General features: G+C 40.4%; 1 protein-coding gene across 1 annotated transcript; it reads left to right on the forward strand.

Annotated features, from left to right (window-relative positions):
• Window positions 1-842: 842 nt before the first annotated feature.
• Window positions 843-25,716, forward strand: IP6K2 (inositol hexakisphosphate kinase 2). Its single transcript, XM_081899419.1, has 6 exons — window positions 843-1,001; window positions 17,061-17,356; window positions 19,447-19,669; window positions 20,449-20,624; window positions 22,598-22,773; window positions 24,932-25,716. Exons 2-6 carry the CDS (start codon window positions 17,155-17,157, stop codon window positions 25,427-25,429), a joined length of 1,275 nt encoding a protein of 424 aa, XP_081755545.1. The 5' UTR covers window positions 843-1,001; window positions 17,061-17,154; the 3' UTR covers window positions 25,430-25,716.
• The last annotated feature ends 539 nt before the right edge of the window (window positions 25,717-26,255 follow it).

The raw sequence follows: 26,255 nt of genomic DNA on the forward strand, positions 1-26,255 counted from the left end.
AAACAAGACAGGCTGTTACTGTCTATGGTCACCATTTTTTAAAAAACAAGAACTGCTTTTCTTACTGTGGAAACAATCTCTTTTGTTAAATGGAAGCGCTCACGTTGCAAATCAAACACGCTGCTTTTCCCAGCCTTGTTAGGTGGGTTGAAGTGAACCAGTGTCCAATCTCCACCCGACCCCACAAATCCTTCTTGCTCAGGGACCCTCGGCCTTTACTTCTGTGTAAAGATACTGAGGTCTGTGCTGCACAGACGGTGATTCCTAACCAGCAACAAAGGCATATTGGGGGGGGGGGGGACCAAAACCGGCCCAGGGCAGTCCATGATAGAGCAAGCGACCGTCACACAGAGTACGGTCTGCTGCTGCTCCTCCCGTGTTACTGAGGGAAGACTAAAGACCCACCACAAGCTTGTTGTGGAGAAAGTCCTTTAACGCACGACAACCAGGACAACCAGGACGGCCGTCGCCCAAAGCTGGGCAGGTTGCCGGGTCAAAACCGCGCGGGCGAAAGGCGCGTGCTAAGTTATGTGACGCCTTGATGTTCTGGAGCGGCTCGGGAAGCGCTCAAGGGACCCAAGCAAAGCTGGCAGTGGCACATAAGCTGAGCTTAACCGCCTATTTATAAGGAAGAGCTCCCCGCCACCCGCTGCCTTTTAGTAGTCTCTGCCCACATTTGGCTCCCCGCTCGCTGCCCAGTCCGTGCTCTTCCTCCCTCCCCATCCTTGTCATCATCCTAACTGCTCCCCGCCCCCCCACTAGTCCCCATCATCACGCGGCGCACGATGCCTTGCCGCCCGCCTCGGCTCCCCTAGCAACAGAGCCTGGCTCCCTTAACTCCCCCAATCAGCGGAGGCTTGCTCCGTCAGAGCCAATGGAGATGCACGGGGCGGAGCCTACCCTCTGCCAGCGGGGGAAGGGCCGCCCCGCTCGGCGCCGCCATTTTGGCCTCTGAGAAACAAAAGAGTCGAAGCCGCTGCTGGCGGGGAGCTATTTGGCAGGTAACCGCATCTCTCGGTTTTTTATTACTGTATTATTATTATTATTATTATTATCATCACCACCAACATTACCGTTCCCACCCTTGGGTGTCTCAAGGTGTGAGGAGGAACCGAGGAGTCTCATCCCGTCTCGGGATAGGAGCCCAAAGGTCCCTTCCATGCCGGCTTGAGAAGAGCCGGTGGCAGGGCCACCATCTTCCGCCCCTTCTCCCTGCGGGTGGAGCCGGTTGCCACATCCGCACCCCGTTGCTTTCTCCCGTCGTCCTCAGGCAGCCCGCCTGAGGTATTCGGCTCCCTCGGCTCCTGTAGCCGTTGAAACCCCAAAAGCGCCGCCGTGGCAGCGTCATTGGAGGCAGGAGATTTAGAGGGAGGCTTGCTGTTTCCAAGGGATGCTTCTAGGAGAGGGGTAGGATGAGGAAACGAAGCCTTTGATGTGCGCCCTACCTCCCCCCCGCAACCCCACACGTCCTAGTACCAGCCAGGTATCAGTGAATATGGTGTGGGTCGTTCCCCCCCCCCCGTTTGTCTCTCTGCAATCCCCCTCCCTACTTTCTACCCGGCAGGAATTGGTTTGCCGCTCGGTATATCTGAGCACCGCTCTCTCGCGCTCTGTGTTGCGTTTGGCTTGTGATGTGGGCCCGCATCACCGGGCATCCAAACTGAAAATGGTCGGGCGGGGGTGGGGAGGAGGAGAAAATTGCTGCGAACATTTCAGCCCCCCCCCTTTAATTGCGTTTTTATTATACATGCGCTTTTATGTTGGGTTTGTTTTAACACTTGAATCGTCATCCTTCTCCCCTTGGGTGAGATTTCTCTCTCTTATCGGAAGGTGTATGCAGGGTTAGAAAACCTTTAGCGTAGGGCCAGGAGGTCATAAAATGGTCAGGTACTTTGAACTTCTGGGTGGGTGTGGTTTAAAGCTTTTATTGTGATGGGAAATGCACGACTCATTGTTACTCTGCAATTTTGAAATAAGCTGGATGACTAACCAGGTACTTATATATGCCCTCCTGATTTTTTTCTTTCTCCACATGTTGCACCTGCCTGGTGTATTTGTATGAGATTTGTATCATGAATTTGGAACATCTTGATCTTACATTGTAGTAACCTATTACTGTAGTTATTTAGTTGAATGTCTAATTGACTTCTTCCCAGGCAGTAGTACACTGTGTGTTGAAAGACCTTTTATTGCCCTGAAAAAATATTAGAAGCAGCCCTGAGGTACTGTGGTTGTTTTGACATGCACATGACACAATCATGGTGTTCTGTATTTCTGATGTAATTTTCTTATGTTTTGGCCTGATTTTATAGCACACCATGCCCTACAGACTTGCTGTGGTTGGCATATTATTAACATGGCAAAAAATAAGTCAGTATCTACCCAAATAACTTCCTCTTAACAGCTCTTAACATTTTATTAGAATGCTTTTTCAGAGCAAATTGCTCAAAAGTGTGCAAAAATGTAGGTAAAAGAAAACAAACACATGGAAGAAGTTCAGTGATTACTAGCAGTCATGTTGAAAGTTAGTTGAAATGTTATGAGAACAAAGTTGTAACCAGAAGGCAACCAGTGAAGTAGCTTGCCAGGAGACTGCAGGAAGCTTTGGAGAGTCCGGAATGTTGATAGAAATGCATATGGTGGTCCATGGCCTCTTGAGGGGATGTGGATTATTATCTGTACCACATCAACCTTAATAGCTTTCAAAAGCATCCCAGTTTACAGCCTGGTACAGAATTATCCAAATTATACAGAATACATGAAGATGGCTACCATATCTTAATCATTGACAAAAGATGTCAGCCTTCTCGCCAGATGGTTATAGTGAAAACAGCTTAAGTCACCAGTGAGTACGTCAAGGCTCCATTGTGCAGTGAGCAGGAGTGGTTATTTCCCATCAGTTATGAGTGATCCTTCAGTTTCTAGACAACAGACTGTCAACCATCATTACATTGGCCGTGTCACCATATTTTCCACATTCTTCTGATATGTGATAAGGTATGATATAGAAGACAAGCTGGACATAAATTGGCTTATTTAGGATAGGGGTATTTAACCTGTAGCCTTCCAGATGTTGTACTACAACTCCTGCCATCCCTTACCATTGACTGTGCGGCCTGGGGCTGATGGAAGCTGAAGTTCCAACATCTGGAGGACCACAGGTTCTCAGTCCCTGATTTAGGTTTTGTAAATGAAATTAACGGAGATATATTGCACGTAGTCAGTTTATAATAAATGCTATTGACATCTTAGTTAACTGGATTGTTTTGGTTGTTTACACCCCCTTTGCCAGTAAGGGGCAGGACTCTGTTGCTTGAGGTGAAGTATTTGCATAATCCAAATTTATTTATGTGAGTTCCCCACAGTCATTGGGGATGTTTGGCATGTGAGAGCCAAGATCTTATAGCTGTCTGCCAGTCACTTCACAGCCACCAGTGATCCTTCCCTTGCATGTTTAAGGGAGAAAAGGTGGAGATCTTGTTGATGGATGGGGTGAAACTACAAGACGTCCCACCATCTTCTAACCGTTGACTTCAATAGGAAGCAAAAAGTAGTAGTTTCTACAAATAGGGATATTATTAAAAGTGGGATTTGGGCAGTGTTAGGAAACTCAGACATATAAGCTAATCGCCAAATGGTGCCTTAAACCTAGGTTACTGTTGTCAAAATGGAATGTCTAGATGTCTTCTTCCTCAATGTGGTTTTTTATTACAATTTTTATTCATTTCATTTCTATACTGCTTTATATTTTAAAGAGAAAATCTCAAAATGGTTAACAACACATTAAAACAAATTCAAGCTTCAATGAAAATATTTCAGACTGTTTCCCCCATATTTATTTACCGTACCTACTTAATTTATATAGCTTCCCCATAGTAGAAGTACTCTAGGAAGCCAGGGTGGTGTAGTGGTTAGAGTGTAGGACTAGGGCTTGGGAGATGAGGGTTCAAATCCCCACTCAGTCATAAAGCTTCCTGGATGATCTTGGGCCAGTCATAGCCTCCTAACCTATCTCACAAAGTGTTTGTGGGTATTAACTGAGGAGGGAGTAAACTATGTACACCTTGGAGGAAAAGGTGGGATATAAATGCAATAAATAAGCTTTTCTGCTTACCTTCTTAAGAAAGCTTGAGGGGCCAGCTAGATGGAGATGCCAGTTGTGAGCCTGGTATCCAGAGATTTATATGTAGTTGCAACTGGACCTACACCTGTCACAAAACACAGCTGGCTGATTTTGAACACTGATGGCCAATGAAGGGATTCCTCATCCCCCTCACACAGCATAGAGCCCATTGGAGATAGTGGTGATGACACAGATGGCTGTATGACCCCCTTGCATTTTCATAATCCATTTAGCTGAATTACTTGGATTGGAGAGACTAATGCCTCTGCTATCCATTGCAACAAGCTTGCTAAATACTTTATAAATAAAATGATGCCATATTTGACTAGGATGCCATATTTCAAATATAGATAACTTTAGCACCCCTTTACAATTGTACCTCGGAAGTTGAACGGAATCTGTTCCGGAAGTCTGTTCAACTTCTGAAATGTTCGGAAACCAAAGCATGGCTCCTGATTGGCTGCAGGAAGCTCCTGCAGCCAATCGGAAGCTGTGGAAGCCCCGTCAGATGTTTGGCTTCCAAAAGAGGGTTCGAAAACCGGAACACTCACAAGGTACGACTACATTTATTTGGAATGGGCAAGGTAGTAGTATAGATGTCTGTATAAAAAGTTTCACAGAATCTAAAGTGAGATGACGTAGAGCCTGTCCAATCTCCCCAGGAGGGTATTTTGGAACTGGCACCATCAGTGAGAAGGCCCTGCACCTGATACCCACCAGCCATATTTCCTGGAGATGAACTGGAGAGTAGAGCCCCTGAAACCATTCTTAAGGAATGAGCGCATTCATGCAGATGGAAGTGGTCCAGTTCCACTGAGGGTTTTAAAGACTAAAAGCAACTCTTTAATTTGAGGCCAGAAAAAAATGTAGTTGATATCAATGTGTTATGTCCTACACACTAACTAACATTCTGGCAAATACACTTTGTACCAATTGCACTTTTAAAACTTTGAAAGCAGCCACACATAGACAACATTGCACCAGCTCAGATGATTACTGTGGTTTATGGATGTGACTAGTGCATGAGTAACGAGTCAAATCCATGCTTTCGAAGTAAGACCTCTAGACAAAACTGATAAAAGGCACTCTTGCCTGCTTACATAGTCTGATTAGTTCCAGGAGTACCCCCAGACTGCATACTTAGTCCTTCAGATGGAGTTCTGTCATTGCCTGGATTAAGGATCATTTTGTTTGCTCCCATGCATGCCAAGACTGACTCCAGATACCAAGTTGGAGTTTTCACAACTTCTCTGTGGTTAGAGGATGGAACGAGAGATAGAGCTGTGTGTCATCAGCATACCAATTGTACTACATTTCAAAATTCCATATTATGTCTTCCAGTGGTGCCATTTGTAGAATAAACAATGCTGAATCAGAAAGCACTGAAGTTGTTATTGTAGTGGACCTGCTGAAGTAGGATGTATGTAGCATGATGGATGAAATTATACATGCTGTGAAAGGTGAGGTACATAGCCTAGGATCCTGGGAGCAGCCCAACTTCTGGATGCCCAACTGATATTTGTTATAGACACATGCTTCTTCTCAGTTAATATTCAGCATGCCATCTTCCATCCCTTTTGGAAACCAAAGGCATTTTGATCAGTGTAAGTGCTTTGGTAATAGGAGCGTTAAGCTGGGTCAGACAATTTATCAGTTGAGGCCAGTATTGCCTACTACTTTGACTGGCAGTGGTGCCCTACTTGCTACTTGATTTGTTTTTACACTAATGATATCAGTTTGAATATGGCACCCTTTTCATCAAAGTATGTGCCCTGAGCTACAGTTCCTCCCCTGATAAGGATTGTTTACTATATGAGACTGTCCTTGAATGGGCATTTATATCATGGCTACTACACTCTACATTTGTATTCATCTTAAAACACACCATATATATTATTTCAGCAATCCTAACAACTGCAGCTCTCTTAAGATTGATCAGTATTATTAGTTCCATATTTCACATGTACAATGGAGGCTTGTCTAAGGCATCCAAGTGACTTTCTAGTTGCATGATTTGAATGTAAAACTAACTTTTAATAGCACTGCCTACTTTGGCCTCTGACCCTACCCCACTAGTTTGTCCAGAAGGGAATGTGGCTCTCAGACTGAAAAGAGTTCCCCACACTTGCAATGATCAAATTTTCCATCTTTGTGTTTAGTAAAGAAAGCTGAAAACTTTGAAATGAAACTGCCAAGTTTGCATTATATTGTATTTTCAGTTGGCATCCATTAATTCTTATTAATGAACTTTTTTCTGTGGAAAAATAAAGCATTGGTGCCCCACATAACTTCTAAGTACCGGTACTCCTTGTTCTACAGCCCCATCCCAAGAAGTAGGAAATTCAAGAGCTTGTATTTGATGTTGGTAGGAAGACCTGGCAGTTCTATGGCTGGTCACAAATTACAGCAGTAGCAACTTTTTGGGAAACGAGACCTTGAGCTTATGTGTTACGCCCATTCAAAAGCATCCAGAGTAGTTTTAAAAGATGATGCACACACATTCCATTCCAGCAGGCTGCAACAGTGAGAGATAATGGGAAGCAGGGCCAGTCCATCAGTTATGCCTGAAAAACCCAGCTCCACCAGACCTACTCTCCTTTAACTGGCAGCAGCCATTCCAACAGCAAGAGAAAAGACGCTGTGTCTTTCTGCCAGCTCTGCTGAAAGGACCAGCTTCATCAAGCTTCTCCTGTCCCTAAACTCTTTTTCCAGCTAGTCAATATAAGAACTACATACCACGGAGAATTGTGGGTTTGGTTCCAGACCACCACAATAAAGTAACTATCACAATAAAGCAAGACACACAATGCTTTTTGTTTCCCAGTGCATATAAAAGTTATGCTTACATTATACAGTGGTACCTCGGGTTACATACGCTTCAGGTTACATACGCTTCAGAGTACAGACTCCACTAACCCAGAAATATTACCTCGGGTTAAGAACTTTACCTCAGGATGAGAACAGAAATCGTGTGGCGGCAGCAGGAGGCCCCATTAGCTAAACTGGTGCTTCAGGTTAAGAACGGACCTCCGGAACGAATTAAGTACTTAACTCGAGGTACCACTGTACTGTAGTCTATTAAGCCAGGCCCCCCTGACTGCAGGGCGGGAGGGGGAAAACCTACACACATAGGAGGATCTCCTCTACAGATGTTCCCCCTCAGTATGCATAGGGTGGGTGGCATGATGGCAGAGGTAGTAAGTTTCTCACATGTCAAATTCATGAGGGAATCACCCAACTAGGGCTGTGAAGATAGGCTGGAGCACAAAATAAAGTTATATTAGAGTCCTTTGCTGTTCTCTTTATAAGGGGATCTGACTGTGTCATTATTTTTTTCAGGCAAATTAGAACTTTTTTCTTAAGCAGATGACTCTGTTTCCGTTAGTTGCAAATCTCTATACAGTAGGCCTGCCACTTACATGAGGGTTTGGTTCCAGGGGTCCATGTGCAAAGGCAAAATCACATAAAGCCAGCAACCCCTGGAACTACCCTCCTGTGTGACCATCCCTGCCTGTCTGGCTCGGACCTTGCCCTCTGCCTTCCTAGAGACTGGAGGGCTCAAAAAGCTATTTTCACAACTGGTTTCTCCTGCTCCCCATTTACGGTATTTTTCTGTGTATAAGACAACTTTTTTTGCTGATTTTTTTTCCAGTCCAGAATTGGCGGTCATCTTATACACAGAATGTGAATGTGGGGCAGGGCTGGAAAGCTTGACTGCTTTCAGACTACACTGTGGGGAAAGGCGCTTTGCTCATGCTCAGAGGCGCCATTTCCCCCTCAGCCAGGAGTGAGCCTGGTGCATGGAGTTCAAGCTTCACGTGGTATCCTGTAGACGCCTCGGCGCCCTGTCTGGAAGACTCTCCTCTGCCCGCCTTCCTAATCTTTCAGCTGACCTTCCAAAGTTTGGTGACTTAAGCTGTGCGGCTGCCAATCCGCACTGAAGGTGTTATTCTGGGGAGGGAGGGGGTGGCTTCTCTGGCTCCAGTGCCCACCTGCTTCACCTGGCCCTGTCCATGGAGATGCAGTTGGCTGCGAGCACTCCTGGATTGCTCCCAGCTCTGGTGGCTCAGAATCCAGGACCTGGACGCTGCTGCTTTGTCTTCATGCAGAGTAGGATCAGGCAGGTTGCAGCTTAGGCTGCAAAGCGCGGGAGGGCAACAGACGGGCCCCCTCTCTTGCCCACCTGTTTTGATCCTGGGTGCTTTCTGCCTGGGCTTGAAGGCAATCTCCCCCCAAAAAAGCTCTCCCTGGAACTCTAAATGAAAAAAAAAACTTGTCCGATTTCATGTTTTAAATACTGATTTCTTAATTTTGAGTTAAAAAAATAGAGATCTTCTTATACATAGGGGCATCTTATACATGGAAAAATACAGTACGGTCAAACCTCGGTTTCTGAACGTCTCGGCTGCCGAACGTCTCAGAAGCCAAACACCGAAAACCCGGAAGTGAATGCTTCTGTTTTCAAATGCATCTCGGTAGTCGGATCGCTTCTGAGGCACGTTTTTCAATTTACCCCATTGAACTTGCTGACAGCCCTTTGATCCTTGGTTTTTGAATGTTTTGGAAGTTGAATGGACTTCCGGAATGGATTACGTTCAAAATCCGAGGTTCCACTGTATTTATTTTTCAGTTGCGTGCCTCAGGTCCCAATCACGTATGTATATTATGTGTTGTTTGCGGGCCCATTGTATAGTATTTAAATCAGTAGCAAACTGCTGTGACTAGTAGAAGCAATCACTAGAAGTTAACAGGAACTGAGTCACAGTAGGCCTGTAAATGAGTAAAACTGTAAGGTGCCATATATTGGAACAATTTCAAGAGGTGTAAGTAAGAATAAGGGTGTGGTCCTACCATTGAAAAAATATATTATAAAATCACACAGAATAGCTATATTCTGGTGAAATGCCTGGCAGGTATTCTAACGCCATTCTAACAAGGGTATTGAAAACAATAGCCACCTTAATCATTACCTTGTTTTTTCAGATTTGCCAGTTCTGTCCGATTACTTTTTGTACCAGTCTTAATAGGGCTTGATTTTTAATAAAAAAATTAGTTTACTTGTGACAACTGTTTAATATGTATCTACAAGTATCTATTTAGGATGGATTTAACTATGCCTACCTAGACTTGTCCATACTTCTTTCATGCTTTCCCCCCCCTTCCCCTAGGTGTACATGGGAGTTATTTTCTCCTTGCTAGGCATGGCCTGGGATGTAGTAGAAATAGGCTGGGCAACAGCACATGTATTTCTATCCCCACTCCCCTGTGGCTGTTTGCCACTTTGGACCTTGCCCCTGTTAGATGGGTAAAACAGAAGATTGATTAATTTCAATATGTATTGATTGCAACAGGGATGATGGGCCATCAGTTAGATTCACAAACAATACAGTGGTAAGTGGTACCTCGGGTTACATATGCTTGAGGTTACATATGCTTCAGGTTACAGACTCCACTAACCCAGAATTAGTACCTCGGGTTAAGAACTTTGCTTCAGGATGAGAACAGAAATCATGCAGCAGCAGCAGCACAGCGGCAGCAGGAGGTCCCATTAGCTAAAGTGGTGCTTCAAGTTAAGAACAGTTTCAGGTTAAGAACAGACCTCCAGAACGAATGAAATACTTAACCCAAGGTACCACTGTAATGCTAACTGAATGTATTCTGTTGTTATCACATATACAGTGGTACCTTGGTTCTTGAACTTAATCCGTCCCAGGAGTCCGTTCGACTCCCAAAACAGTTCAGAAACCAAGGCGTGGCTTCCAATTGGCTGCAGGAGCTTCTTGCACTCAAGCGGAAGCTGTGTCGGACATTTGGCTTCCAAAAAACTTGCAAATCGGAACACTTCTGGATTTGCTGCGTTCGGGAGCCGATTTGTTCGACAACTAAGCTGTTCAGGAACCAAGGTACCACTGTATTACATTCTTCCTAATGCAAGTAGATGTACACTCATTATGGAAACTCATAATAGAACGGATCTGGACATTGCAGACAGAACCAACCAACACACAACAAGCAAGGATCTTTCCAAAACCTTAAGGCTACATTTTGTTCGAATGATTTTTTTTGGGGGGGGTGTCTAATAGGGTGAGTGTTTGTTGGGTTGGGGGATCCTCATATTTCAAAAGAGTGTCCAAGCTGTGTTGTTTACCGGTAATCAAATTACAGACAATTTTAGCCAAGTCATTTTGTGTCTTGGTATTTTGTATAGTTTGTGATAGAAGAGGAAAGCAAATTTTTGAAGAAATATTTTGCTAGATAAATTGAAATTGATTAGATGCTACTAAATAAAGCCCAGTATGGTATGTTTTAAAATGTATAATTTATTAAGTGACTAATGACAATCAGTTCAAATACGGAGTCCACACCCTACTCCTGCATTGTTTCAAAATCCAATAACCTTTAAAGAGGAGAAGTGAAAAAGAACATGGGAACAGTGGAAAAAAACTTACCCTGCAATGGAAAATTTTAATCTCTCATGCAAGATGCAGAGATGCTAAACTGGATCTTCTACAGATTATTTTTTTTTGTCAGCTACACAATGTGCATTGGCTTGCAATGCAATTAAGAAATCAGCTATATCATAGAGGAGCTTTTACTTTATTTTACCCTGATCTTGTACAACAGGTGCATGGGAAATCTGCAGCCCTTCAAATAGTTGTTGGACTATAACTCCCATCAACCCTGAAAATTAGCCATGCTGACTGAAGGTTGCAATCCAACAACATCTGGAAGGCCAGAGCTCCCCCCGCCCCCACTGTATCGTTGTTCATTTAACGGCTCTGTGCATACATGGATTCGTTAAAGCTGCATCATAACCCTAACCAATGTCACAGAATTGTGACATTACCTGTGTATGTCAGAAATGTGAAATACTATTTATCTGTTCTCACATTTTCACAAAATTCATCTGAGATTGTCTTGTCAGAATTCACGTTTCTTGGCATTTACCAAAAATGTTCTATTCTTGTAATATGTACATGTAAGGTTTATAAATTAGATAGTTGAGGAGACATTGCCCTCTTGCCTTTAATGTGATCTTGCAGTTTTCTAGACTGATACACTGCACTTTAAAGGTTTCACCTTTACTTAACTATGTTGTTTGCATGTCCTTTGCTGACTACAGGTGTCCTGTGAGAGTACAATGGAAATAAAAGCTGAGCAGTGTAATCATGATATGGTCATAGTGCTCCTGAAATTACTTTTAAAAGTTTTAACAAGGGAAATATTTGACTGCTTTTGTCGGTGTTATTTTTAATAATTCATCTTTCTTTATATAAGAGGGGATCGTTTTGTAATTAAAATGATAGTGTATTAAAGCTTATGTGCCATTTGGTTGTTGAAGAAGTTAAGGAGCTGATTTCTCTCCCTCCCTTGCCCCAATTATGATTCCAGCAATCAGCATGATGAAGCCCCTCTTTTTGCCCCTCTCCATTTGTACAGCTAATGATGCGTGAAGCCTTATTATTATTAACCCCAGTGTAGGTTTTAGTTCTACCATACTTTCAGAGGCAATCATCTCTATCTACTGTGACTTTTATTTTGATTAATATTATGCAAAAAATAGACTTACATTTCTGCTGATCTTGTTCTTTTGAATTGCAAGCCACCAAACAGCATTCATCCGTACTGTGACATTTTATTTCAGATGTGTGTGTTCTAGATTGATAATAAAACTTTCACCATTTTCCATGGTTAAGATGTGATGCTTAATTTTAGATTTAACTTCCATCAAGGAGATTTAAGGATCACATGCTTTTAAATAGTTGAAATAGTCTCTACATGTCCTGCCTCAAAAATAAGCTTTTTTGGCAAATATGTAATAAACAGTTCTATTTTCTCTTGACCTTTTTTGTTCTTTGCACTGTTCCATCATTGTGTTCTTGCTTTACTTGTTTGTATTTTCTCTCTCAAGAGAAACTTTGCTTCCATCCCTGCTGCTGATGCTGATTTCTTATGGAGCTCTGCTTTATTAACCTCTTGAAAAATTTCCATTCATACATAATGCTGCTGGTACTGACGTAATGAATGCAGTAATAGGACTTGAAGTAGGATTTCCATCCAGTTATGAAAGCCAGTGTTGGAAGTCTGTTGGTATTTAGCATAAATTTTTATCTCTTAAAACTAGAAAAACTAAACTTTCTGAAACAAAATATATCTAGATAATGTGGGCTCCCTGTTAAGTCAGTACTTACTTTTTGCTCCTTGTGAAGCTAGGAATGGGGACATTGAAATGTTCTTCTGTTCTTGGTATCCCGTGAAGGTGACTAGACATGTCTTCTGGGGACTGGGGCGGCTGTGAGGCTATTCACTTCTACTGCCCTGATCCTTTGGACAAAAGGATAGATAAAAGTATTATGGATGGATTTCTCACCTCTCCCAAAGCAGGTTTATGTGTGGAATGGTAATTCTAGCAATTGTGAGTGTAAAGCCGGAGGATTATTCCTGGTTCATATGAAATGAAAGGGAATGATTTGGGAATAAACTGCATTCTCAGCTTCTCAGGAGGAACTTCCATGTGTAGAGAAAAACCAGAACATATTAGTCTAGTAGGGCAAGAAAATCATTGTAAGAAGTAGCTGGAAAATATTTATTGTAGGTGTCCCAAGTACCAGGGAACTTTCTGATCCTCAACATCCAGTCCTTGATGAGTAGGTAGTCTGTTCATTTAAGCAAAATAATTGAGTGAGGGAGGGGAGATAGGCAATTTGGTATTGTGAAGAGTCTGCCAACAAAGAGAGGGATGGAAGGAGACTGATCTGAAGGAGTTTCACTCACGTGGCTTGCTCAATGGGAAAGCAAGAGTTTTGCAAATTTTAAACTTTAAAAATTTCCACCTCAATTCAGATTCCCTTTACTCTTTTTAAAGTAGTGACTATTAATGGCTCCATTCATATCAACACCCAATGTTTATTCTAGGTTTTGTATTTCAAGGATGGATTTAGTTAAATGCTGAATGCTCGAGACTGTGCATAGCCAGTATTTTGGATAATTTTCTAGATAGTTTAATAAATACTTGAAATTTTTTTCATTAAGGGGATAACTTGTAGTTAGGCAGAAATGAGAGAGCAGAAATAATGAAAATGAAGTAGAGACAGTTAGCCATTTTGAAAAAAAAAGAAGACTTTTAGAAAGGCTATTGCCAAAACAAAAGCATTTGTTGTATTTCAGTAATTGAACTCCATGTTCCCAGGCACATGGGTCATTTTTTACATCTTAATATTTAAGTAGGATATTATGTTCTTGGAGAAGATTGTTAATAATTAAAATACTTTATGTTTTATACTCAGAAGATTTAGCAGGAGTTAAAACGCTTTTCCTTTAGAGTTATATAAATGGTATTATGAGGGAAAAGATATAAAATCCTGTTTGGGGTGGAAGTGTGAAGAATAAAGATGCCGTTGTTACCTTGATCTAAAGCAGGAATGGATCATTGGAAAGCTGTACATAACAAAACTTTGCCTAGGGACATCTAGTAGCTTAGGATTGCGTTGAATTGCATTCAGACAGGTTTTTTAAATGTCAAGTATGCTGCAAGCCCCACAGGGACTGTTTTTAATCCCTCTTAGCTTACACATGGACTTCTGACCAGCAAGATCAGTATAGGTAACACAGTGTCTAGATTGAAAATGTGCGGTAAATAAAACCATGAACCATGAAAACGTAGTGAAGTGGTTAAACACACAAGTTATGAATTGTGAAGCCTGTGATTTAGATCTCTGCTTCACCATATGCTCACTATGAGGTATCATGCTCTGGTATGGGAACAATAATGTAATCACAAGTAAAATTCCAGGGAAGTGAGACAAAGACTACTTCAGGGCCTGCTCCAGCTGCTTTTCCCCTCTCCCTCTCAGATGTGTGTGATCTACTGTCATCTACCCAATGGGAAGGATTCAAGGAAGAGAGGTGATATTGATGATGATGTCTGCTCTCCCAGAGAAGTCTATTCCAAAGAGTAGATGCCAGAGAGGGCCAGCTCCACTTCTAGATCTTGACAGCATGTGAAAAGGTGTAGAGCCCATGCCAGATATTATGTGAGGAAGTATGTATTGAGAAGATGCTCTGTGGTGTGGTATGCAAGACACAGGCTGTTTAGGACTTCAAAGTTAAATTTAAAAAAGCAGCACCTATGAGTTGTGCTTTGAAGTAAAAAGACAACCAGTGAAGTCACAAATACTTTAATGCACATCAGTCAATAAGGGACTGCAACATCTGGACTAACTGTGATGCTTTTCAAATCCATTTTCAAGGGCATGTTAATAGGAAATGTTTTTCTGTAGTGTAAGCAGGAGGTTACCAATGCATGAAGAACAAAAGCAAGATTCTGTTGCATAATACTGGAATATTATGCATGCCCCTGTATGAGAGACAGCTTTTATGCTCATGTTTGAAGGTGGGGCCTGTTGAATCATGTCCTGGGTGATACCCAAGAGAATGCTGTTTTGTAAATACACACAGTTCAGCATCCTCTGTGGACTGCTCTGAACATATACGAAAGAAAACAAGTTGTGAAAGCGCTTGAAAAATTAATGAGCTCACTGGGGAAGAGTGGAGAGTGGCATACGTTTGCGTATCAGGTGAAATCTCTAGCAAATACATTTTTCTGTGAGGATCAGAGGTTGTAGAGATCATTTTGACAAAGTCTTTATGTGTTTGCACGCATGCATGCATTTTCTGTTACGATGACAGAGCACAATTTCTTGAATGTATTGTCATGATTACAATAGCTTGTTTATTTGGAAGTAAGCTAGGGTTGCCATATTTCAAAAATAGACTCAGTGTCTGTTCTGAGTAGGAATACAACCCAATGCATCTTACCCCGAGTAGATGATCATTGGATGCATCTTTATCTGGGGATATTGCTATCGTAGAGTAATTCATTGGAACTGGAAAAATAGTGCCATCTTCTGGATAGAAGTGTGTTGCAGAAATGGACTGGATGCAATAGTAGTTAGGTAGTCAGAATGTGCTTCACACCAGTAAGCCATTAAGAGTAAACATTAGGTATACTCATTGCTTATCTTCTGTAGTATCACAGGTATGAAATTATTGAGCTCAAAATATTTTGTTAAGTGTATTTTCACCGGGTAGTGTGCCTGATGATAATATTGTTAATGGTCCAGCAAGTATTTGTTAAATTTCTGTTCACTCTGCCGAGGGCAGCAAACAGCAAAACAATGCACAAAATTTGAAAACGATCTAAAATGTATCTTAAAAAGAATTAAGTATCCTCAGTGCTAATAAGTTCAATATTATCAGTATCACATACACATCTATTGTTTAAAATCCCTCTGTGTGTCTGTGTATGTTTGTGCATGTGCACACACACACACACACACACACTTCTAGAAATTTATCGATTTTTATAAAAAAAGAGTTGTTTGCTTCTGCAATCCATTGCCATTTAAGTTTTAAGATAAATTTTGTGCACACCTACTTGGAAGCAAGATCTTTGAATTCTGGGATTTATTTCTAAGATGACATGCTTTGCACTGTGATCCTGTACTTGGGTCTATCTAAAAATAAGTCTGCGACCTAGAACACTTTGTGGTCTCTCAGAATTAGCTGCATGATTGTTCATGTAACACTCTTTATGGGAGAACCAGTGGTCACATTATTTTTAGCTACAAATCTTAAAGACTAAACTATATTAGACCTTTGCTATATTTGCTAATAGGATTTAGCTCATCTCTGCTTTTCTTTTTCAAGATGATCAAAATAGACCATTGAGCTTCAAAATGTCTGATCCTCAGTCTTGAAGACCACTATAATTCTGTACGATATAATGTTTGTCATCTTATAAGGAGAAAAACATATGTAGATACAGAGTAAACTTTTAAGATTATCCTCCTGTTTAAGTTGGAGATAAGGTTGCTAAGAATAAAACAAGCAATGCTGAACATACTACTTTTATAGAAATATGCACAATAGGTATTGACGTGTTTTAAAAATGAGGGGGATTGTGAATTTCTGTCTATTTGTGTGATCTATGTATGCACAATTTTCTGAACATGAATTCTTTTTAGTTCTCTTTTTGGAAGCTGCTCTCAGAAGTCTAAAGCTTTTCTTTAAACTCTTGAGTTCAAAAAAGCTAATTTGACATTCTGATTCATTTTATATTTGCTGTTTATATGTTTTTAAATGGATTTGTATATTTTAATATATTGTTAAGTACCATCCTGAGAACCTTTAAGTGCAAAATACAAACTCACTAAATAATAATTAAATGGAAAATGCTTGTGTTTATTCTTCTGGGACCCCTCTCTTAAAAGCTCAAAAAGCTAAATTGCAAACTCCTTTATTACCTGGGGAGTTCAAAGTGGTGTTGAGGAACTCTTTTCAAAGGCTAGTTTAGGTTGTGGCCAGGCTCTTTCTTTTAAAAATGAATAGTAATAAATAGCGTGTGCATGCAGACTAAAAGAAAGGAAGCATCAAATGGAAACACTGGTTTACAGTGTTATTTGCATGTTCTATCTACAACAGGCTTTAGAAGGCTAGATGGGTATCCGTAATATGATATAGAGAAAAGAGTGGAAATGCGTCATTTATCTACAGTTTTGCCCTGTGGACTATTGTGCTGATAATAAAATGCTGCAAGGGTTAGCAGATTTGAACAGCCAAGAGAAACAGTGTGAGTGCTTCTCCCCCTTCCACTTTCTGCACTGATATTCTCCCTGCTCCTTCGTAATAGGCACGCCTAGTAGCTGTGTGCTAATCCCAATTGGCTAAAATTGTGAGAGGCGTGGTATGCAGATTATGGTATGACCTCACTCCTGTTTGTCTCAGTGCTTAGAGCTTGTTGGCTCTTTTCAGTTTCTGCTTCAGAGCGGAGAGTTTCACTTCTCTTTCTCTCGCTCTCGGTTGCGAAAGAATCTGTTATTTGTGCTCTTTCAGACAACGTTGCTAAACGAAAAGGGATTTTCTTCTGTTTCCATAGACTTTCTAGCGGGAATAAACATATACTGGAGAAGCGATCTCTGTGTGAGCTGCCTTCACAACTGCCACATTGGTGTGTCTAATGTGCTACAAGGATGAGCCCGGCATTTGGAGCTATGGAAGTGGAGCACTATTCCAAAGGCGTCCTGCTAGAGCCTTTTGTTCATCAGGTTGGAGGTCACTCCTGTGTCCTCCGGTTTAATGACAAGACCATCTGTAAGCCCCTTATCCAGCGAGAACATCTGTTCTATGAGACCCTTCCTACAGAAATGCGTAAATTCACTCCTCAGTATGAAGGTATGTTACCAACCTTAGAAGGGGGTTGGGCTTTTTTATTCCTTTTGTAAATCCAAATGTGCTGTTTTGTCTCTAAAGTCTCTTATGCTGAAGAGATTTTAGGGGGTTTCTTTTCATGCATTTTGATATTGTCTGAGCCAGGCTGTGGAGATACAGGGTGGAGATGCTTGCCAGTGGGTCTTTGGGCTGACTAACAGCATTAGAGTAGAACAACTCTGCTGATGATAGCCTGTAGATCGGCCTTAGGCACAGGTAGGTAAGTATATTGATAATAGCTTGTAAATGTTTTCAGTAATAATGTGCTGCTTCTTTCTGATTTGTATGTGTGTGTGCACTTTTTAAAACAAAACAAAAAATAAACTGGATAAGATTTGCTTGTCTTACGGAACTTTATTGTGGCTCTTTGGATTCTTTTCTACCTCTAACAATTTGGTCAGCACAGCAGGGAAGTTAAAATTTACTGTTAAAACATATTCAGCTTGTTTTTGCCCTTAAGGAGATGGGGGGGGGGATGCGGTCATTAGGTAGGCAAAAGGTGAAATACCGTTGAAGAGACTGTCTCAGATGGTATGTGGGAGTAGATATTCCAGTTCTTAGCATTGCATTAGTTGACCAAAACTTTTAACTTTGAATGAGGTACTACTGGAATTTAATTAAAGATACCCGAATTTTAAAAATCTGATTACCTTTTTACATTGTATTATATTTATTCACTGAATAAAGCAACCACTATTTCACCAATTAAAAGACTAAGAGATGTCTCTTAGTTGTATTGCTATATGATGTGCACGCTTACTGAAACATTTGAAAACTTCTCATTACAAGCTTTTGGAATGAATAGATGAAAATGTACTTTATAAATGTTTGATAGAATGTAATAAATTGTACTAGCATATGTGGTTTTTCTCTTTTGGAGATGTGTGGGAGGGATTCAGGGGTAAGGGGGGGCCTCATTTGGTCCATCTCTGTTGTTTTTTCCAGGATAAAGTCAAAGGCCATTTTCTAGCTGGCTTCCCCCCCTTTCCTGTAGCTCTTTCCTGTGTGGGCAGCAGGACTGTCAGTCAGAGCTTCCACACTCCCTACCCTTGCTACTGTAGGTCCCAGAGCTGCCTGCCCTGCTCAGAAGTGCCAGTCTCTCGCCAAGAACTCTAGTGATGAGCGGCAAGAATGTACAGATTGATTGATTTCAGGATAAAGAGAGAGGACTGAGGAAAAAAAGCCCCATTCAGCCAGTTGTTACAACTTCTGCCATAGCATTCCTATATGGCACTGTCAGAACTTGCCTCTAAGACTCTCAAAACATAAGACAATGCTCTAGAGACTCTGAGATGAGGAAGCAAAAATGCTTTCAAAGTTCACCATGTTTTGATGTATCTCAGTCAAATTCATTTTGTACTTCATTTTGTTATTTCCTTTGCAAGACTGCTACATAACTGAAATCAATAAAATATATTCCCCCAAGGAAAATAAAAATTGTAAAATTAAACGTGGTGATTCTAAGTGGAACCCTTTGAATTAGTTGTCTGTTGTAATGTGTGATGTTGTTCTTGTTTTGCTCTGCTCTTGCAAGCCTTTCCTTTCCCCTGGAATCTATTAACCCTCCTGAAAGCCATTTGTTTGGATAAGTGCTTTTAGCTTTGCTGTTAAGCAAAACTTAAAGCTTTTGGTGTTTCTGTGCAGGGTACATTTCACTGCAAGATGTAAATATACAATGTTTTACATCTCTTCTAGGGACAGATAAGTCAGATTTTTTAAAAAAGAAAATAATAAAAATTTTCAATAATTGAAAACGTCTCCTGTTATTATTTGATTCCTATGTGATTCTGCTCACGAGAAGAATCTCCTGTATCATTAATGTGTTGTCTTCATGATAAATTGTCTTCTCTGTGAGGTGTCACTTTGTCTAGATGTTTTGATATTTGTTAGGTTGACAGATGAGTTTTGGCCTGTGGCAAGATAAAAAACTAAGGACTGGGGTAAGAGAAAAACCAAAGTTGCTATATTCTTAGTGCAAAATTATGTTGTGTTGTAAGCTGTATATGCTTCTCATTTCTTTAATTTTAACTGTATATCTTATTTTTCCTCTGAAGGTGTGGTATCGGTAAGCTTTGAAGAGGATGAAGACGGAAACCTGTGTCTAATAGCATATCCATTAAACGGGGACCATGATAACTTGGAAAGCCTAGATAATTCTGAATGTGAACCTAAAAATAAATTGTTACGGTGGACTAATAAAAAGACTGTATTGCTAGAAAATGAAAAGTTAACTAAGGAGTGGGTTCGACAGCACCGAAAAGAAGAGAAAATGAAAAGGTAACTAAAAAAAGAGTAAGCAAAGCAAAAGCTAATAACATGATTCTTCTGTGTACACTCAAATTTCATGAATTTTTTTAAAAAAAATATGCAGTGCAATCCTAAGCATTTTTACTTGGAAGCAGTTCCCATTGTATTTAATGGGTTTCCTTATAGATAACCGTATAAAACTACAGACTTAGTGTGGTAAAACTGGATAGGGTTGTATACTGTACATTTTTGTGCCTAGAAAGTCATTTTTCAAATTTAAGTAAGGAGCTCTGAAATTCTAGTTTTTCAGGCCTACAATATATTTAATTTCATTGATTTCAGGATTAGATTGAGGCATTTTCAGTAGGAGAAGAATATCTGGAACATGGTGTCATTTGAATCTTGAAAGTTACAAACTGTGGCAACTGTTAAATAATGCTCTTCAAATATATATATAAGAGGCCATGTTAGGCTGATGCTTCAAAAGCAATCAAAAATATTGTGGCACCTTACAAACAAGGCACTTATTTATTTAGCTTTTGTGGACTAGAATCAGTGCTCATCGGATGCCAGTACTCTTTTAAAAACATGGGTGAAGGCTTGACTGAGAAACCATGGGACAAATTACTTGTTAATATAAGAAAGATAGTGGATACCACTTTTCAGTTTAAAAATCATTGTGAAATAGGCTAGTTGTAAGCAATGCACGAGTGAAGGCTAGCAGAGCACAAATATTTTCAAATGATTTTTGAAAGGCTAGGATACTTCCACTTGACCACTAATACTAAGGTTTGGTTCTTATTTTTCAGCCATAAGTTAGAGGAAGAATTCGAATTGCTGAAGAAATCTGAAGTGCTGTATTACAGTGTGGAGAAAAAAGGAAATGTCAGTTCTCAGTTTAAACACCATAATCCTTGGAGTATGAAATGTCATCAGCAGCAGTTAAAGCGAATGAAGGAAAATGCAAAACATCGGAATCAATATAGTATCCTTTGTGCAAATAAATGTATGACAACTGAACAAGAACCACATTATCGTAGGAACTGAATAGTTAAATATCAAATGTGACAAGTCACTCAAACGGGAACTTTTAGACCAAATTTGTGTTTCTCAGCATTGGCTGATGGAAGTGACTACAATGTACTATTTTCTGCTGTTGGAATACAGGCTCTCACATAGTACTTAGGCTGATGCTACATAAATCTGCAGACCATTTACCTTTACAGTAGCCCACAATTGATGTGTAATCTCTGCAGTTGGTGGAGGATATTGATGGTAGTGCTATTGTCTGCATTATGTAAGGAACCATGTTGGTCATGCTGCAGTCTAAGCCAATCTACCTCTAAGCCAGTACAGTTTGTTGAGGAGTGATCTGTGCTGACAGTGGTATGAGTACAGATGTGCCTTTAAATCAAGATATTCCTTAGTGCACATCTAATTTTTATAAATGGAACCTCGTGCTTTAATTAGTGGATAGACCCAGTGAAGTAAAGTTCTGCTGTTTCTTTATGTTGGAACCACCAGCATTCTTTCCTCAAATGGCACCAGAGGGCTTAATCTCTACCTCTCATGATCACACGTTCAAATGTATCTTGGTTTGCTTTTTTAATCGGCCCAAAGAAGTATGTATGTTTTTTTGTTCAGTTGTATGGAGAAAAATAATGCTATCTTAAGTGACAGAGGCAGCAGCTTACTGTCTCTTCTTCTCTACTTTGTATTTCCAGTAGAATATCTGATAGAGGGAGATCATGTTTAACACATGTATATAAAGAGCTCATGTGCTACATGTAAACCCACTTCCCTAAATCATATAGATACAGTCTAGAGGGAGTGGCTTGTCGACACCTTGACATTCTGTGATTGCCATTGGAGGCAAATAGATAAAGGGGTCTGTGTGCCGAAAATAATAAATGTGCTGCTGGTTCTCCTAACCTGAAACTGTTCTTAACCTGGGGTACCACTTTAGCTAATGGGGCCTCCTGTTGCCGCCACGTGATTTCTGTTCTCATCCTGAAGGAAAGTTCTTAATGTGAGGTACTATTTCTGGGTTAGCGGAGTCTGTAACCTGAAGCGTCTGTAACCCGAGGTACCACTGTATAAGAACTGCTAATGGGTTTTTTTCAGGGGGACATTAAACGCTTAGAACACTGAAAAATGTTCAGTGAAAATATGCAGGTTCTCTGCATAAGCCTTGTAGAGAAATTTTCTGATGGAGTTGTCTGAAATATTGATAACTTATCAATATCTGATTGGGATAGTTTATAATATTTTTATACAGTTGAGAAGAGCAGCTGAATAGTTTATCCAAGGTTATACCTGAGTCATGTGTCAGAGCAAAAGCTTGCCAAAGCCAAACTGATTGTTTCATCGGTTCTGTCCTAAATCTCCATCATCTCAGAGAACAATGCTTTTCTTTGGTTTGTGGAAAACAAGGCATTTTATGATACAGACCTGCCTGACTGTTAAAATCAGCAGGGGAGGCCTTGCTGGGGGAGCACTGCTATTTGAGGCCCGAGAGGTAGTGGTATTGTGGGGACCTTCTCTGTATTTACCCCTCCCCCATATGCCCAGTTATGGTACTCCTTCCCCATGGCAAAGGGGCCATCACTCTACCTGGCACCACCATCAGACTCTTTACATTGGTCATCTGGGAGCAGATGAGTAATTTTATATTGGGTTGTTCCCCCTCCTTTGCACTATAGTAATCTCTGTGTTCCAAGTAAGGTATTTAATATGTTTTATTGAATGTTCGTATCCTGCCCCGAGACCTCGTAGTGAAAGGTGGATAACAATAAGTTTAAAATGCCAGTCATTAATAGTGAAGTTAAGTTGTACAAGTTCTAATAATAGGGGCAACATTGAGAATTTTAATTATTGGTTGGAACATTTCTTTATTTCGGCTTCAAGTATAAGAGTAATTTTGGCCACAGTTCTTCTGAGCTTTCCTTAACTAAACAGAATTTATCTTACTGGAAAACCTAACCTCGCGTTATGAGGTGCCTTGTGTGTTAGATCTCAAGATGGGAACCCGGCAGCATGGAGATGATGCATCTGAAGAAAAGAAGGCGAATCAGATCCGGAAGTGTCAGCAGAGCACTTCAGCAGTTATAGGAGTCCGGGTTTGTGGTATGCAGGTGAGTTTCAGAAAGAGCAGGAATGAATAGTTTCTGCTTATTAGACTGTGAGTGAAACCAATTTCTATTTGCGTTCTCTTCAAGTGGAAAAATTCTGGCTTTCCTTAGGCAAGCATTGCACTGTTCTGAATTTTGTGAACTACTGATTACAGTTGTCATCAAATAGTAGAATTATGTGCAGTGGTGCTGTACATTTTTCATTATATATTTCAGGCAATTTAAGAATGATGTCCTTATTGTCTCTAATTCAAAAAAATTCAGTGGTGTTACTCATTTTAGGCAATTTTGTAACCTTCCCACTTCCTACTTTTCTAGCTGAGAAATTTTACATTTTATTCACCATCTTGCTGAAGAAAGCTCCAGAACGTGGCAGTATCACTGTAATCAGGCGGATGGGCCACTTGAGAGCAATGCTCTTCCTTATCAAGAGCGGAGAAAGTGAGCCACTGTGCCTTTCTCTCACCATGCATGGAATTTGCTATTTAACCATCAGGCTGTCCTTGATTAAGAAATCCAATATGGGAGATGATCGCAGAGAGTTCATTTCCACATGCATGTGCATGGAGTGAAGCATGCACTCAAAAATCCTATCTAGCAATGCATTCTCTTCCCTCCCCATACTAGCAGATTGATTTATTTTAAATGCAGATTCTCTCATGGAGTCCTGAAAGACTAAATTTGAATGCAGTTAAACTGCAAATTATTCACGATACTAATAGGCTGCACCCTTGCTTTTTTAAAAAAATAGTTTTTATTAAGGATTTTTTTGTGTTGGTCTGCACTAAGTCTTTGTAGTGTGCACACTTCATACAGCCAAAGGAAGGCTTCTTCCACAAATAATATGATTGTAACTGTAAGGCAAGCTGTTACTATTTATTTGGGTGTTTGTTTCACCTTTCATTCTGGAAAGATTTCTAAGACACCTTGCAGTTTAAAAGTAAATAAATAAAATTACATTGAAGCTGCTTCTTTTCCCTTTGGATCATTATGGCTGTTCACGTTGACTTTGATCGCAACATATTGCTGAAAAGGACTGACAGCTGGGTGGAAGTTGCCTAGCCGTGTGCACTTTATTCCCTTCACTGCAGGCATTTTCACTGTCCAGAGGTAGAGTAGGTGATAGCAGTTAGCTGTTCTGCTGCCTGGCTGTTTAGTTATTCCCTGTAAGTGAAAGATGCAAGTGAATGGGGCAGTATGGACAATAAAAATAGTTAGGGCTCCTTGCTTCTCTGCTGGCTCTTTGCATACTTTCATGCAAGCTTGGTTTGAATGGAATGACTACTATGAGAGAGGAACTTTTCACCTTCCTGTACAATTAGAAGAGGTTATCTATCCCACCTTTCCTTTGTTACTTTTAGTGGTAAACATCTCTGTGCTTTCCCTTTAACAGCAGCATCTTCTTTGCAAATGATGCTTGGAAGGTATAAACATGGTATTCATAGTCCCTTTCCATATTTCAGGCTGCAGGATATTGCTCCAATAGTTTCTTAGTTCATTCTTTCTGCTTTTAGAGATCCTAGTTTTAGTCACCATGCTTAATTTTTATCCATTTGAGGGCCAGCTTGTACCGTCATTTCAGTTTAGTCTTCAAGGACTGACTCATTAATCTTTGCTACCATTTTAGCAGATACTAATATGATTTGTTATGGTGTGTTAAAATATATTTTCATTGTCTCAGTTATATGCTTCAAGCTATTGATTTCTTCTGCGATGTAAACATACACAATAATTTTATTTAAAGGGCCACTTTCCTCTTCATGAGATTGCCACCAGTAGCTTTTCAAAATGAATTAATAAGCATAGGCATGATACTGCTGTTATTGGGCTGAGTTACCAAATGCCATTATGCATGTTGTAACTTGACTTTTGAAATAGTGGCCAAGTAAATTTCTAATCCTACTTAAATTCCATGGTCTTATTTCGTCAGTGGAAAAACAATAATATACACCTTAAGAATCTGTTTTGGAATTAAAACGTGTTATATATGAATGATTTGGCCGTTAGAATATTCCACCTCTGACTTCCTTCAGCTATATCAGAAGATTTTTGAAAAGTTTTCCTTCTCTTCTGAAGCATATAACTTTTTGAGGGTTTTAATTGAAAGTTACTGTTTCATTCAGTGCTAACAAGTCCTTTTCTTGCCATGTATTTTCTACAGGTTTATCAGCCAGGTTCTGGCCAGTTAATGTTTATGAATAAATACCATGGAAGGAAGCTTTCGGTCCAAGGATTTAAAGAAGCACTTTACCAGTTCTTTCATAATGGGAAATACCTGCGAAGAGAACTCTTTGAACCTGTTCTAAAGAAACTGACTGAATTAAAATCAGTCTTGGAGAAACAGGAATCTTACCGTTTTTACTCCAGTTCTTTGCTCATCATTTATGATGGAAAGGAATTACAAGAGGTAGCTGTGGACTCTGATCCAGAAGACCTTGAAGGCCTTTCAGAGGAGTCTTCAGATGAATCGGCAGGTGCATATGCCTATAAGCCTACTGCTAGCTCAGTTGATGTTCGAATGATAGACTTTGCCCATACAACTTGCAGGTATTACGGAGAAGATAGCGTGGTGCATGAGGGCCAAGACACGGGTTATGTTTTTGGACTTCAAAACTTAATAGTTATTATTAAAGAAATAAGGGATGAAAGCAGTGAATAAACATTTAGAATGCAAAGCAGTAGAAAGCACTATAGTGACTCTTTGTATTCCAGAAATATTGACCACTTTCTGGTGGTAGCAACCTGTACAGACTCTGTTGGGATGGCCCCATCGGAGTCAAAGCTGTTCGGGCATTTCCTTTTAGTGGTGCTAGAGTTAGCACTGACACATCTGGGTATCTTTATTATTTATTTTAACTCTCGTGAACATTCCATATTTGATTATTCAAATACCTCTGTTATTCCTGTGTGTATATATACCAATAAAATTCTTTTTGTTCATTGTAAGTGACAATGTTCTCTTTCCAAGGACCTGGGATGTTTTTGGTTATTTTGTTAAAACAAGCAGATTATTATCCCTTGCTTAAGGTGAACAGATCTTCCCTTCACATCCTTTTCATAAAGTGAAATATTTATTTTTAAGAGACTATCCTAGTGTATTCCTAGTATTAGACTCACCCACAAATAGTAGAACCAGAACAAGTTGGAACTACCTACAAGTAGGATTTCCTTGGTGGAGAGTATGTGTTGGAGGAACACATCAGGAAGCCCATGTTGCTGGAGTCTGCACTATTCCCTCCAAAAGCGATTGGTGACCTTTTTAGAGGAGTCCATAAGTCTTGCCTGCAAATGGGTGAAGCCTTTTGCGGAGCCTTAATAAACTAATTAAAAGCACCCAGTTGATCCCAACAATCAACAGATATATGAGATGTATCACGCCTGCTTTAAGATACCAAACACACAGGCCTTGGCAGCTATGGTTATTCCCAGCTCTTACCTATCCTCATTTCTTGGTCTTTCTAATCATGTTGTGGAGCAGGGCATTT

This window comes from Podarcis melisellensis (genome assembly GCF_964234715.1).
Source record: "Podarcis melisellensis genome assembly, chromosome: 2".
Lineage (NCBI taxonomy): Eukaryota > Metazoa > Chordata > Lepidosauria > Squamata > Lacertidae > Podarcis > Podarcis melisellensis.